Source organism: Protomyctophum bolini (genome assembly GCF_963924005.1).
Source record: "Protomyctophum bolini genome assembly, chromosome: 21".
Lineage (NCBI taxonomy): Eukaryota > Metazoa > Chordata > Actinopteri > Myctophiformes > Myctophidae > Protomyctophum > Protomyctophum bolini.
The window spans coordinates 30,541,227-30,557,282 of NC_137882.1; the positions used below are offsets into that span (position 1 = coordinate 30,541,227).

General features: G+C 44.5%; 1 protein-coding gene across 1 annotated transcript in view; it reads right to left on the bottom strand.

The window, feature by feature from the left end:
- Positions 1-16,056, bottom strand: part of LOC308336483 (contactin-associated protein-like 2) — a gene marked incomplete at both ends in the record, with an annotated part of 182,078 nt that overhangs the window by 96,052 nt on the left and 69,970 nt on the right. Inside the window, one exon of the mRNA XM_080793848.1 lies at positions 4,033-4,143. Within this exon, the coding sequence (XP_080649974.1) occupies positions 4,033-4,143 (111 nt within the window). The remainder of the gene's footprint in view (positions 1-4,032; positions 4,144-16,056) is intronic.

Genomic DNA, 16,056 nt, shown 5'->3' on the forward strand with positions numbered 1-16,056 from the left:
TGTGTGTGTGTGTGTTTCCATGCTCGGACACAGCCAGCCAGGCACCCTGCAGGGACACAGCCAGCCAGCCAGAGACAAACACATAGCTCCGTATAGGAGTGGTTGCACCATGTGCACTCAAAAACGGTAAAGTTTATTTCTCCTTAAGATTTTACATCGTATTTGATTTCGACATGCACATTTGATGTATTACCACAGGGGATGTATTGATTGAAATCATGTTTCCATCTCCTGTGATGCGAAACCTGTCCTATATATATATAAATAAATCTCCCCCGAGGAGGTTTTTTCCAGGAGCACTTTGTGGTGATGACTGTCACCATCACTCACATCACGTCAAAGCCATTTACTGTCAATACAACTCATCAACATTCACGTCAAGCCGTGTCCTGTCAATATACAACTCATCGACAATCAATGAAAATCACATTACGGGGTATATATTATACCCTCCAGGAGAAACATGACACCAGTGATTTGATCAACATCCCATCAAATGTGGCGCCTAGACCTGCCTTTTGACGCCTCCTGTCCAAACGCCCTCTATACGCCGAGATCATCTTCGCTCCGGACGCATATTTTAATATCAATTTATTGATTGCAGTTCACAACTGTGTCCTGTATACACGCTCATAACACTCCGGTTCCGGTGTGGTAAAAAAAAAAAACGTAAATTAAAATCCCGCTGGCTTATGCTGTCTATATGAGGACAGTTTTTAGAATCGTAATATCTTCATTTTGGGTCAAAACAAGCTTTATTTGCACCTCATTTCTATAGATCTTTAGAGAATCGGTTTCCAAAATGAATGTTGGGTTCATTAAATGACAATCGTGGGACATAGCAGATTTTCACTTCCTGGCTCGCAGTTTCTGAGTGAAACGGCTTTCAGAATAAGATCCTTTACCTATATTCAACGACTGGATGGTGCCCTGAGCCACCACCAGATGGCGCTGTTGGCGGTAAATGAGTTTAAACCGGGAAAGAAGCCTCTGTGTCATTTTAGATTAGTAACCACTTTAACCTTTATTTTATGCTTTGGCTATTAAAAAAATAGCAGATCTACAAGCTCACATCGCATCAGTTTGTGTCGTGCTATATGAGCTTATAGATCTGCTGACTCAAATCGTTGTTGCTTCTGGGGGTCCCTGGAACAAAATATTAGCAGTAGTGTAAAGTAACCAAGTAACCACCATTTTCAGGTATTTGTACTTCGAGTATTTCTGATTTCCAGTACTTTTACTTAATGTATGCTACACTCAGAGGGAAATATTGTAATTTTTACTCCAATAAATGTACTTGAAAACATTAGTTACTATACCGGTAGTTTATACTTGGTAGATTTTAATTGCCATTACAAAACATATTCAGCTCACATGTCACTCACGCATTGTGAGCTCCTGAGTGTGTAGATCTGCCATTTTCTAAAGTTGGTTACATACATTTCAAAACCCCAAAATGAGACATTCTGCATGATGAGTATACTTTTGCCAATACTTTGGTTCTTTTACTCAAGAACATTTTGAATTCCGTACTTTTACTTCTAATGGACCAGTTCTCCTCCACCCCACCTTCACATCCTCATCCTCTCAACCCTCAACATCTGCCTGTGACAGGTCTCTCTCTCTCTCTCTCTCTCTCTCTCTCTCTCTCTCCATCAACACTCACCTCTCTCGCCCCACGTGGGACCTCCATGTGTGTTAAGAGCCCTTTTTTCCCGCACCTGCCAATTTTCCATCGACCTCTCCTCTCACCTGTGTATTCTCTGCTCTCAGCTGAAGTCCCCACATGCACACTTATACTGCAACGGCTTCAAAAACACAGCGATATTACTTAGGCTATACCATCTATATCGATAGTCATTGGATTTTTATTTGTTGACATGAAAATGTCTGAGCACCACTGACATACAGTATATATAAATATAGGTAAAACAAAACTGTGAAATAGTCTAGAAGGATATATTTATTTTTATCTGCCTCAGTATACTCCTCATTTCCTGCCAAAGATTAAACAGCAGTGTTGCAGTCTCGGAGGAAAACGGAAATACAATCGCAAACGTACACATCCTATGATGCGGCCCCCGGTTATTTATAGCTATAGGCTATATATCTGCAGTGTATTTTCAGCAAGGCTGACTAGTATAGGCCTACCTGAATATTTAAAAAGAAAGGAAATTAAAAAAAAAATGCTATTAATTCACATTCAGACGTATTATAAAAGTGAAGCTCAAGTGTCAAAAGCACCACATGCACCAGTGCCCTAAACAAGCATTAAAACGTCCATAGACGGCCTTATGACGTCATTTCAAAAAGCCATGCATTGGAGCTGCAAAAACGCACAGAGCACACGTATTCTTTATGGATATCACACATCAATAGTGTGTTGACGTGTATGGACTGCGATACGGTCAGCTCTGCTGCTCCCCGTATTAACGTGAAGCTGCTCCTGCACTGAGATGAAGACTGATCCATTTATGTGACAACACTATCCCAGTCTGAGGAGACATTCCTTTGACATGAACCAATGATCTGTCTATGGCATTTCATTTGGCATTTCATACCATCTCTAAAATGATCTGAAATATGATCTTAACCCTAGAACACTATAAACACGGGTGATTTTCACCCGGACCACTATTTTAGTAATTTGCGTAATGTTGCTGATGTCTGAGGTGCAGGTGGGTCTTTCAGTATACCTTCATGATGCTCAGTGACATCATAGAAGGTAGGTTTGTTTCCCTGCCCACATCCCTGATGTTTTTCTACAGGCAGGCGTTCGGGTGAATTTCAACCGTGTTTAGTGATAGTGTGATGGAGAAAAATTCCCATTCACCCACAATGGACCTTTTTTTTCCTCACATATGGAATATTTTTAAAATAATATGCACTTTTTCACAGATTTTGCCTTCTATATGATAGGCCCCCCCCATAATATCTAGTGTTTCATTAGTGCGACGGAACGTGACAGAATAGGCTACAGCTGTTGTGCTGCTGACAGGCAGCGCTGCATAAACATAATTATGCAGTAACACACACGTTGAAACAAGGTAGGTGGTCAACATACCAAGAAGGAGTGGACAGTGATGTCACTGTTATGCAACACGGACTTGAAGCTGTTTATAAACCAGTCAGTCAGTGACATCACTGACGAATCCTTGGTGTTACTCTTCCTTTCACCCCTTCATGGGCCCCTTGGGGGCGCTGGGCCCCGGTGCACCGGTTGCACAGTCGATATATACGCCACTGCCTACCCGTGTTTAGCGATGGTGTAACAAAAATATGTTTAGTGTTATAGGGTTAACTGGATTAGGAAGAAAGATGCCATTCACAGTCACACACCATTGAACCATGCAAGGCACCAACCTGCACATCGGGAGCAATTAGGGGGTTCAGGGTCTTGCTCAAGGACACTTTGACACCAACTCTGGGGGAGCCCGGGATCGAACTGGTGACCTCACCAATACAATAAAATGTAAATCTTCTTGACAAGTCAAGGATGTAACGTCCTCTGACGTGTCTGCGGCCTTCCGGGTTGTTTACAGCGGTCATAACATCATATCTCCTCGTCCAGTCGCACTGTGGCTTCACTGAGACATTCCGCGTGAATTATTAAGTGAACAAACACAGATGTACTGTATCTGCTCGCTGTGTACCGATGTAGAAATGATTCCACACTTCTGGAGTCCCCAAGATAAGAGGGGTTGAGAGGAGAGATACACTCAGAGCGAGAGAGAGAGAGAGAGAGAGGGGGGGATACATTTGTTGGTCTCTGAATATGAAATTATGGTGCATGTGTTTGGTTCGACGTACTAACAGTCCTACAGTCACGTGTCCGACACCCTACCCTAAACCCAAAGCCTATAAACCTCACAGGAAGCCTGCACAGGTTAGTTGTATCCTGCCACGGGCTAGTTGTAACCTGCCACGGGTTAGTTGTAACCTGCCACGTATATCAGCTCCTCTTGAGCTTGACGTATCCAGGAGCGTAGTGTGTGTGTGTGTGTGTGTGTGTGTGTGTGTGTGTGCACGTACCTCCTCTCCTGTTGAGCTTGGCGTATCCCGGGGCATAGCCACTGGTGAACACAGAGGAGCTGCTGAACGATGTGTGAGGAAGAGGAGACACCAGACCTTCATCACACTTGTCTGGAGAGAGAGAGAGAGAGAGAGAGAGAGAGAGAGAGAGAGAGAGAGAGAGAGAGAGAGAGAGAGAGAGAGAGAGAGAGAGAGAGAGAGAGAGAGAGACAGAGACAGAGAGAGAGAGAGAGATTACCTTCAGTGAACAGACATCTAATGCCATCAGGTACGAGGTACGCATGCGTGCAAATAAATAGAAGAAAAAAGGTACAAGCATTCCTTTGTCCCTCTGTCAATCACACTCTTAAAGGACCTATAACATAAAATTCAACTTTTTCAATTTATTTTGTGTTTTTGGGGCTCCCATATGTGTTTTCTATCCCCACAAATAACCAATTTTGAACAATCAGGCTTTCATATCATATAAGTGTTAATGGAAATTGCTCTCAGGAACAGCTCAACTGATTTTGTCCTCATCGTGATGTCATCAATGTCACCCTACTTTGTATAATTGCTCCTCTTCTTCAGTCTTCAGTTCCAAATTTGCATTTCCACTTTGTTTACAAAGTAGGAATGTTGGTATGTTGGTGTGTGTGTTTTTTTTAATGTTGTACGGGTCACTGTGTGCCTTTGTCGTCTTGTATTGTATTGTATTGTATTGTATTGTATCTGTATGCTGCAGGGCGGGTCCTTGGGGTCCGAGACAAATTTCTCCCTTGGGAGACAAAATAAAGAAACATTGAACCTTGATCTGTAATATGCAAGCCAAGCTCCACATGTGTTGACTGCTGAGTTGGCGATTCCCGGGATCGAACCCATGACCTTGTGGTTCAAAGGCGAGTGCTCTACCGTCTGAGCTACCCGGACTCCATCAACACATGTGATGCTTTAGACGAGTGGTGTTCAACCTTTTTCATATCAAGGACACGGACCACCATTTGATGAGATTTAGCCTCGCAGACCCAAAGCGAAAACATATTTAGTTATCGTTGAAAAGGATTTTGCCCACAATTCTGTTGTGATGTCCTACCATTAGGAGAGACAGCAGGTAAACGTTGATCAAAAGCAAAACCAATTGTTATACATTCTCTAATTGTGTAGACTTTAACAAAATGTAACTCTTGGGCGTACAATTTTACGCTCTCTGGAGCTCATTTCAGATTCCGCGGTGCATCGCGATTGGAATATTGGGCGTTGCTGGAGAACGGATGGACGTCGCCTTAGCTCGCTAGCATTTGCGCTATTTGCTACTATAGCATTTAAGATGGCGACAAACGGGATAGCAAAACTTGTCTCTAATCACATGGCACTAGTGATGGGAGATTAATCGGCATCGGTTCGATTAATCGGTCCGATTAATCGGTCTGCCTTAACAGATAAACAAGCCCAAAGTAACATCTTGAACAGATCTACAAGCTCACTGTTACATTTTTTTTAGAACAAAAGGACAAAATTATTAAAAATATTCAATACAGAATGAGATCATATCGACATCAGTAATATCGGTTATCGGCCATAACGCCAATTAATTACATCGATATCGATATCGCCCAAAATGTCTCATCGGCACATCCCTACATGGCAGGGGCGTGCATACGTAGACGCCAAGGGGTGCTTGAGCACCCCTTAGTGGCCCTCTCTGGACCAACATGCCCTTTTGAACGTCAATGTTTTTACACTTTTTTATTGTTTTGTATAATTTATTTGTACGTGTATAGCATGTGGCCCATGGTGACATCGATCAATTCTGGATTAAAAGCTTATAATATATTTATTTATACATTTGTCATGATGTATGTGTCCGCAGTTTACATCCAAAAGAATGTGTCACTCTCGGTTCTGCACTGCTGTACTGGAGAAGTATATCACTGAGGGCAGGCAAATTTGCTTTTTGTAAGCGACTTCGTCATTCTGGGCTTGTGTTGTCTGTAACGTCGCTTGGGCTTGTTTTTCCATACCTTTGCTGGTTTCTCTCTCGAAATCTGGCGTGTGTGTGTGTACTACACGTGGTAACGTGCAAGTTTGTTTACTGTGTGACTAGTGTCATGGCGGAGCCCGCGTTTCAAATGGATATATATTGCTCGTTATTTCCTTCAACTGCTCCAATCCAGCACAAAGAATAGTCAGAGTAAGTTGTTGAGTCCAATGCATATTATGATCCCATTCCCACCGCCGCCACGAACGTACGCTTAGCTTGATGCTAACGCGACCCCCCCCCCTCTCTCTCTCTCTCTTTAATGCGCGATAGAGACGTGTCTCTCTCTCTCTCTTTAACATGCGATAGAGAGATGCGTCTCTCTCTCTCTCTCTCTCTCTCTCTCTCTCTCTCTCTCTCTCTCTCTCTCTCTCTCTCTCTCAGCAGGGAATGCTTCAAATTGACATTGGTTGTTCAAGTTAAATTGATGTGTTGATGTTATTATGATATTTACCATAGGCAATATGCCAATATTGAAAAAAGTTAAAATGACCAGAGAGCAGGCTCATCAAAAATGTAGGTTAGGCTGTTTCTGCTGTGCAGACCTGTTTTTGACCCGAAAATAATGACTTTATAATCGGAAAAAAACGATGATGCTGTGTTTAGTGATAGTGTGATGGAGAAAAATTCCCATTCACCCACAATGGACCTTTTTTTTTTCTCACATATGGAATATTCGGTTATTTCTGGAACTGGAACTTATTTCATGTTGGCAATTGGACCCCTCCATCTGTGAAGTACTGGATACGGGCCGGCTGTGTGTGTGTGTGTTAGAGAAATGTTTTGTTGCAGCTGGTGGTTCCACGCGCCAGATAAGGTGCCCTTTTGTTTCACTTGAGCACCTGCCCCTCAAAGTGTCTGTGCACGCCACTGCTACATGGCACCCAAGCGGTACCACTTTTGTCCACCAGGTGACACTCAAAGTGTCAAGTGCAGTTTTTTGAGCCTTTATAGGAGCACTGTGGAAATCATGTCCATATAATAGCCCTCACATGCAGCGTGGATATCATGCCAATATAATAGCCCTCACATGCAGCACTTAACTACCCACAACGCTCACACCCTCACATGCAGCGCTTAACTACCCACAACGCTCACACCCTCACATGCAGCACTTAACTACCCACAACGCTCACACCCTCACATGCAGCACTTAACTACCCACAACGCTCACACCCTCACATGCAGCACTTAACTACCCACAACGCTCACACCCTCACATGCAGCACTTAACTACCCACAACGCTCACACCCTCACATGCAGCACTTAACTACCCACAACGCTCACACCCTCACATGCAGCACTTAACTACCCACAACGATCACACTAATCAACCGCAGCTGTTCTCTTAATGTCCTGACCTGTGTCAGTATAGTACAACTATAACGTGCACTGAAACAATGATAAAATGAAGCTTCTGCATGGCGTTTGTGATGAAACGACTTAACGTTTGGGTTGTAAATGTCCGGGTTGCTGTCAGACACACGACTTCTACGTTGGGTTAACTTGTGAATGTCCGGGTTGCTGTCAGACACGCGACTCTACGTTGGGATTTAAAGAGAAGCCCTATACTCTCCAGAAGTTGGACCGTGTCCAGCTTGCAACTCAACAGGCGAGCCTTATCACAAACTGAAAAATCCACTGGAAAAAAGTCTGAAATAACCTGCAACGCCCAGGTTTAAAGCAGAGGCAGTCGCAGTGTGTGTGTGCATGCATGCGTGCTGGCGTGCGTGCCTGCATGAATGCTTGCGCATGTACTGTACTGTACATGCGTGAACCAGGTCAGGCCATGGTGCACTGTAGAGCCGACAGATTTATCCATGTCACACAGGTAGTGAAACCTAATCAAAAGCCACACTCACCTAACCCTGGTTTCACACAGAGTCATTCTGAAAAGCTATGGCAGCCGAGCGGAGGCAGTCAATCGTTTTCTGTCATGTCGCCCCCATGTGTGTGTGTGTGTGTGTGTGTGTGTGTGAGTCCTGCACGTCAGGCAGTGAAGGGACATTTCAGCGGAGAAACTGCAGAGCATTTCCCATCTGAATGCACATGCACGCACGCACACACACACACACTCTCACAGAAGCACATTCCAACTCTTTCCCATAAAGACACACCATCAGTCATACCCAGCCACTGTAGTGCCTGCTGCATGCAAAGTCTCATGCTACAACTCACTCACGCACGCACACACACGCATGCACACACAAACACACACACACACACTACAAGCTCCCAATGATAAAGCTGTGTCTTCAGAAGAGCAGTCTTTTACTGTATGTGTTGATTGTAAGACTTTAAAACAGGAACAAACAAAGACGTGGTGGCTTTTAGACAATCGTTCAAATGAAAACATTACAAACAATGTAGTACCCAATACCCATTGTAACTCATGGAAATTAGTATAGACCAAACACACACTATACTAAATGTGCACGCTTGCGCACGCACACACACACACACACACACACACACACACACACACACACGCTTATGCATGCACGCACGCACGCACGTGCACGCAAACGCGCACACACACACACACACACACAGACAGACAGTCAGATGCATGACCTTTACAACGAACCAGATAAAGCGAACAAACAAGACTATCTCCTCACTGACATTTACGACTGAGTGAATATAAAGCAGCATACAGGTGAACAAACAGAGCGCGAGCACACGTGCACACACACACACACACACACGCACACACACACACGCACACACACACACACACTTTGATTAGTGCGGTTGCCATGTTGACAGACAACCCAACCCCTTCAGCCAATCAGCGTAACCAAAAAGTGACGTCATCAACTCTCTATAATAATGAACACAACATGAATGAGAGAAGTGAGACTATGTCATCAGTACGTCCAGACTACCAATAACATGGTCATCTTAAAATCGTCTCATATAAGCATTGTTGTCCAAAAATAAACAAGCCGTCTCTGCGTTATTGTCAGGGAGGTAGGTGGCTCTGTATCGTTTGTGACAGTCAGTCACTCATATATGATGCAGTCTGTTTATAGAGAAAATGTTACTAATTCAGCAGCAGTAACAATAGCGTTTCCTCTCGGTCAGTTGATGCTTCATATCCATATGAGTGTAACGGCCGGGACGACATGTTCATTTTGTCAAACACAGTCTGAACTCCCACACAACATCAGGTGGGAACTGGCAGCCATGACTATAGGGACTGTGGACGAGCGCTGGCGCTTTGGCATGGGTGGTCAGATTAACATATTGAATGAATTCTGTACCATATGGAGAATGTCTTGAGTGCACAGGGTTTGATGAACATAATGGGATGTCAGAACAGGTCAACTCCATACTATGTGCACTCTTTTTGATACAGAGATAGTTTGAATGCAAAATGAGTTAATAGCACAGGCAGACTGACAGACTCTTCACGTACTTAGAAATAAATGTCATAGCTGAAATTGACATGTAAATATGAAATAAATGCTTAAACATGTAGCTATGTAGGTGTAATGTTAGAGTAAATGCGACCTGCAGTCGCAAATAAAACAAAACCAGTCACAAGATGTATTGACACCTGACGTCTTTAAATAAATACTTTCTGAAAAGTCTATGAGGAAAATGAACGGGGATTTTCTTTTCTAGGTCTCTCGAGGGGGCGGGACTCTATAAGTGCAGTCATGGTCAGAAGAGGACCGTCCTGCACCTCGGCCCCTGGTTGACCCGTTTTTAGTATGCGGTTTCTGCCCAGGGGAGAGAGAGGAGAAGATTGGGAACACCGCTGAGTGGAGACAACCGAATGTGCTTATATTGGAACCTGAACCGCAGGCCAGCGGTGACCGTGGAACGACCCAGCGTTAAAGGCCTTTTCAGTGATTTCACATTATTTGAATTAAGTGAAATATTCCCTTCATTGTCAATGCGTTATATACAAAACAAACGTTGAACTAAAGACAACATGTACGTCATAATGTGTCATTTACGTCATATTGTCTCTTTATTGTTAACGACGTTTAATGTTTGTGGTACAGGAAAAGAGACACTTAGTCTGAGAGAGCTTCACAGCAGAAAGCCAACTATTAGGGCACTATAGCTATTAGGGCATTTGAACACTGATGCCTGCCATGTCACAATGTGGTACAGGGTTCTCAATTTGTGGGACGCCTGAAAAGTCTTGGAAATGCGGTAGCCTACTGTCCCACACAAAAGAGGGACATCTGGTCCCAATCATGACTCAGGATTGGTACTCAAAAACCTGCAACACGTTTGTTTTATATCACCATTACATCACCTAATCAACATGAGTTAGACTTTAATATATTAGCGCCCCTCACTTCACACAGGTGTGATTTTTTTCCCTCCCTATACTATAGAGTGCGCCGAGTCTGCTGACCATGTAAGGACTTCCTCCCTGTCCCCAGTTCACCCCTGGGGGTCAAAAAAACCACACTCCCCCTCCCCCACCGTTTTGCAATAAGGACCTTTAAATTCGCTTTCCTTATCCTTCTGTCCATTCGTAACATTGCCGCATCCGGGCAGAAATCCTTATACTGCATATCCGTTATTTTTTTTATTTCCTTTTCACGACGATAATAAAATAGGGAACCGTCAAGGCGACAATATAATGTCTGTTTAGCGATGTGCAGCAACATCCTACACCGCTCCTTTGGCACAGAGAGATGCATTATGCTCCGCGTCTCGCATGCAGGAGTCTCGGCCTCCCCACTGCGTTCTGGAATGGCTCGCTGGATTACTCTCATCTCAACCCCAGTGTTGTGGAACGGCTGACTGAATAACTCATCTCAACCTCCTGCAGAGTGCAAAGACATTCCATTACCATTCTCAACCATATACAGTACAGTACCTGCAGAGCCATGAACCCATTTATATATTACTCAGGACCAGATTGTACAAAATGTCTTGTTATAAATCCTGACGGTTTTCTGAAAGCCACGTTTCTACATCAGTGGTTCTCTAACTATTTCACGTCGATGACTATGTAATTGGCCCCCGCCGATCCCCATCTGAAAATATGTTGTTTCAGGGAAGCAAAGTTATGAGTAAAAAATGAGTTGCATGTGAAAGAAGAAGATATAATATTCCAAGAATTGCACACATTTTCAAGACTTTTAAAACAACAGCAGATCTACAATCTCATAGCGCGGCCCCGAGTGCTGCGCTGTGAGATTGTAGATCATAGATCTTTTCTGAAAAAGATCTATTACTACTACTACTACTCAACTCTACTACTAAAAAACTTGTGCACGCGTGCACACACACACACACACACACACACACACACACACACACACACACACACACACACACACACACACACACACACACACACACACACACACACACACACACACACACACAGATCGGTAAGTTGGGGCCAGCACCTCATCGATACACCCAGTAATGCATGTGTCTCAACGGTCTCTCAGGGTGATTGGATCGATGGACGCCTCCTCTTGTATTCATCAAATATGAACAGTATAATTAAAGCTCTGCTCGGGATGACTGATTTTGTCTTATCAATAATCCATAGCTATGATGGGGGGGGTGACCAACCACACACAGAGGCCGAGGGAGAGTCCAGATGAATTAACCATAGGCGAAGACAGAGAGAGATAGAGAGAGGATATGAGCACACCAGCTGTCACTTTCTCTCACACACACACACACACACACACGCACACACACACACACACACACACACACCCCTCCACGGTGGTATATTGTTTTGCATGGGAGGTCATGTGTGAAATTGTCTCTCAGCGAGAGTGAGGATGATCCACCATGTTCAAATCACAGACCAAAGTGATGATGTGTACATACATCACGTCGACGGAGGGCGTGTGTGTGTGTGTGTGTGTGTGTGTGCGTGCGTGGGTGCGGGTGTGATGTGTACATGCATCATGTTAACAACAATATAATGGACCGCTGAGACACAGCCCATGCAGGCCTTTTATCTGCTATTTTTGAACAGCCAAAGCATTTAAAAAATGAATGCTTTTTAATATAAATATAGAAAATATGACAATATAATGAATGACAGAGATGCTTTACCGGTACGAATGGGTTAACACTCGCTGTAGTTAGGTCAGGTATCACACAAGCTTACTTCAGGTGAAAAATACGTCTTGCTGGCCTGTGGTGGACGTAATGGAACCAAATGGACACGTAATGCATGTGGTTACATTCTGTACCCTATCAGAGTTCTCAAACGGGTCTTTGCAGATAAAACATGTGAGAACCACTAGTACGATAGTTGCACTCCTAATGCATGTCGTGGTAAATCAGTGTCATATTGTGAAGAACACCTAGAGACCTGACATTCAGTAATTGGGGTCTCATGATCACAATGAAAACATTATAATTAGCCTAAGGACAAGAGCAATATTCATTGTACAGATATCCTGAGACGGATGTCTTTATACATCCTGACAGTTTTCTGAAAAAGCTATGTTTCTATATGTCAGTCGTTCTTCGATTTTTCAAAAATAGCAGACCTACAAGCTGGTAGCGCGCCACTCAGTGGCACGATATGAGCTATGAGCTTGTAGATCTGCTATTTTTCAATAGCTAAAGCATAACATAATGCCAACACCAAAAGGGGTTCCGACCCAAAATGGGTTAACTTACTTGTGATTCTTGATGACTGTATATGTATTTGATGTATTACCATGTGTTGTTCTTGCTTACTGTATGTCGATTAAGAGTGTCTGCGAAATGCCTAAAGTGTGAATTGTAAGTCTTTGCCACGGACCATTGATGATGTAGATTGGCTATTTTCACAAATCAAAGCCTGCACATGCGTTTATGGTCATATTATTCTGTGCACGTTATAGGGAGGGAGAACCACAATGAGAAAGACACATAGGGAGGGACGATGCAACACACCTGAGCAGAGAGAAATAGTGTGCACACACACACACACGCACACGCGTCCGGGGACCACGTGCACATGCGCGTGCAATCACACCCAAGTGCGAGTAATTAGACGTGGCGTGTTTGCTAATGGCCACAGTGGGCTACAAATCATGGTTCCCCTCCCAGCAGCGCACTGCCACAGGTTAGTCTGTGTGTGTGTGTGTGTGTGTGTGTGTGTGTGTGTGTGTGCCAGCCATGCTAATGGCAATGCAAGTCTTTTCTAAGTCTCCTTGGTGACATGTTTTAACTCTGAGGGATTTATCGGCGTCTCTGTCGGTAATACGTATCTACAGCGTGAATATGCATTAGCATGTAGCCGTCGTGGTATTAGCCGGCGATAATACCATGGATTAGACAATGTTGGAAGAGAGTATACTCACAAGTAAATATACTGCAATGTAGAAAATGCGCCTTTACAAGTAAAGGTCCGGGAATTTATAATGTGCCTGAGTAAAAGTACAATAGTATTGCCATCCAAATGTACTTAAAGTACTAACAGTAAAAGTACTCGGTGTGCAGAATGTCTCATTTCAAGTTTTCAAATGTATGACAATCTTTTGAAAAACAGCAGAACTACAAGCTCACAATACACCGCATTGCGACGCATTGTGAGCTTGTAGATCTGCTATTTTCAAATGGCCAAAATGTATAGGCCTATACAGGGCTGAAGTTGTTAATATGCTGTATGTAACGATAATCAAAATCTATGAAGTAACTAGTTTTCAAATAATGTAGTGGAGTATAAGTACAATATTTGCCTCGGAGATGTATAGGCCTAGTGGAGTATAGAAGTAAAAAGTATTGGACATTGGAAGTACTCAAGTGACGTACAAATAAATCAGAATTGTACTTAAGAGTACTTAGTGACTTTACACCACTGGTCCGTGATATGGCTTTACCAGCGTGAATAGGAATTAGCATCGCCTCTGTGTCAGGCTAGGCTAATACTAGGCTAATAGGGTACCTACCGTAGGGGACACGGGGAGAACATGTGAGGGTACCTACCCTAGGGGACACGGGGAGAACATGTGAGGGTACCTACCCTAGGGGACACGGGGAGAACATGTGAGGGTACCTACCCTAGGGGACACGGGGAGAACATGTGAGGGTACCTACCCTAGGGGACACGGGGAGAACATGTGAGGGTACCTACCCTAGGGGACACGGGGAGAACATGTGAGGGTACCTACCCTAGGGGACACGGGGAGAACATGTGAGGGTAACTACCGTAGGGGACACGGGGAGAACATGTGATGGTACCTACCCTAGGGGACACGGGGAGAACATGTGAGGGTACCTACCCTAGGGGACACGGGGAGAACATGTGAGGGTACCTACCCTAGGGGACACGGGGAGAACATGTGAGGGTACCACTACCCTAGGGGACACGGGGAGAACATGTGAGGGTACCTACCCTAGGGGACACGGGGAGAACATGTGAGGGTACCTACCCTAGGGGACACGGGGAGAACATGTGAGGGTACCTAGCCTAGGGGACACGGGGAGAACATGTGAGGGTACCTACCCTAGGGGACACGGGGAGAACATGTGAGGGTACCTACCCTAGGGGACACAGGGAGAACATGTGAGGGTACCTACCCTAGGGGACACGGGGAGAACATGTGAGGGTACCTACCCTAGGGGACACGGGGAGAACATGTGAGGGTAACTACCCTAGGGGACACGGGGAGAACATGTGAGGGTACCTACCCTAGGGGACACGGGGAGAACATGTGAGGGTACCTAGCCTAGGGGACACGGGGAGAACATGTGAGAGTACCTACCCTAGGGGACACGGGGAGAACATGTGAGGGTACCTACCCTAGGGGACACGGGGAGAACATGCAAACTCCTTACAGAAAGGCCCTTTTGCCAACCTCATGCACTCTGTGGGGCATGGATGCATCTTTACTCATGAATAATTCAAGTATGGATAACATATTTACTTGTAAATAATTAAAGATGATTAATTTTTGAAACTCGTAAGAGAATAAATGTTTATTTACCAGCATTCAGTCTGCAACATTAATTATTAAAGTGGATCAGAGACGTTTTGAAATTCTACACTACGATTACAAAAGGAATTCACTGCCAGTTGCTCTCTCTCTCTCTCTGCAGTGTGCATGAAAGAAAAATAAATTATTTCTATGTGGGAGGAAAAGTAGGAAATGAAAGTCTCTGTGCAGGCATGTGCCATATGCTCTTTATTCTCCGATATGCTCTGTATTTAAACCACGCGCGCCTCGCGGCGCGGCTCCGAAATAGACATCGACAGTGTTAATGCCGTAAAGTGAAAGAGACGTGAGACGAGGCACGCCGGGAGGCAACGGCTCTTCAACTATTCATCAGATGAAGTAAAACGGCTTATTGGAGTGAACTGCATGAACCTTTCCTCTCTCTCTCTCTCTCTCTCTCTCTCTCTCTCCCTCTCTCCTAGCCGCATGTCTCCAAAGATATTATTATTATTAGTATTACTACCCGCTGTGGAGGCTCCCGGGACACCGTTCTAGTATCCATAAATGCACCAGGTCTCTGTGGTCGAGTCGGTCGGACACACGGTTGTCCAGAACAGCCACAAAAGGCCTCTCTCTGCCCTGGCTCTGGACCAGGACCCCTGTCTGGCCTGTTCTGACATCACAACACTCCATATTTGGGGCATGCCCTGACACAGAACTCCATATAGGAATAAAGGAACACAGAGACACAGATACAGAAATCTCCATATATGCGGGCATAAAAGGGACACAGACAGACAGATGGGTGGAACGGGTACACTCTGACACAACGGGTACAACGGGTATTGTATATGGATCTCCAGCTGCCATCGCTGCCATCGTTATACCGACTCTATACAGCTCTATACAGCCGGGCGGGCACCGGTATAGTCATTTAAATAATGCCAACACTTTGGAAACATAATTAACTCCCGATTGGGCTTCTCACAGCTGCATGACTTCACAATTACTGCAGGTTTACTGCGTGTGAGCGGGCGAGAGAGAGAGAGAGAGAGAGAGAGAGAGAGAGAGAGAGAGAGAGAGAGAGAGAGAGAGAGAGAGAGAGAGAGTGATGTAGCTGCATGGTAGTG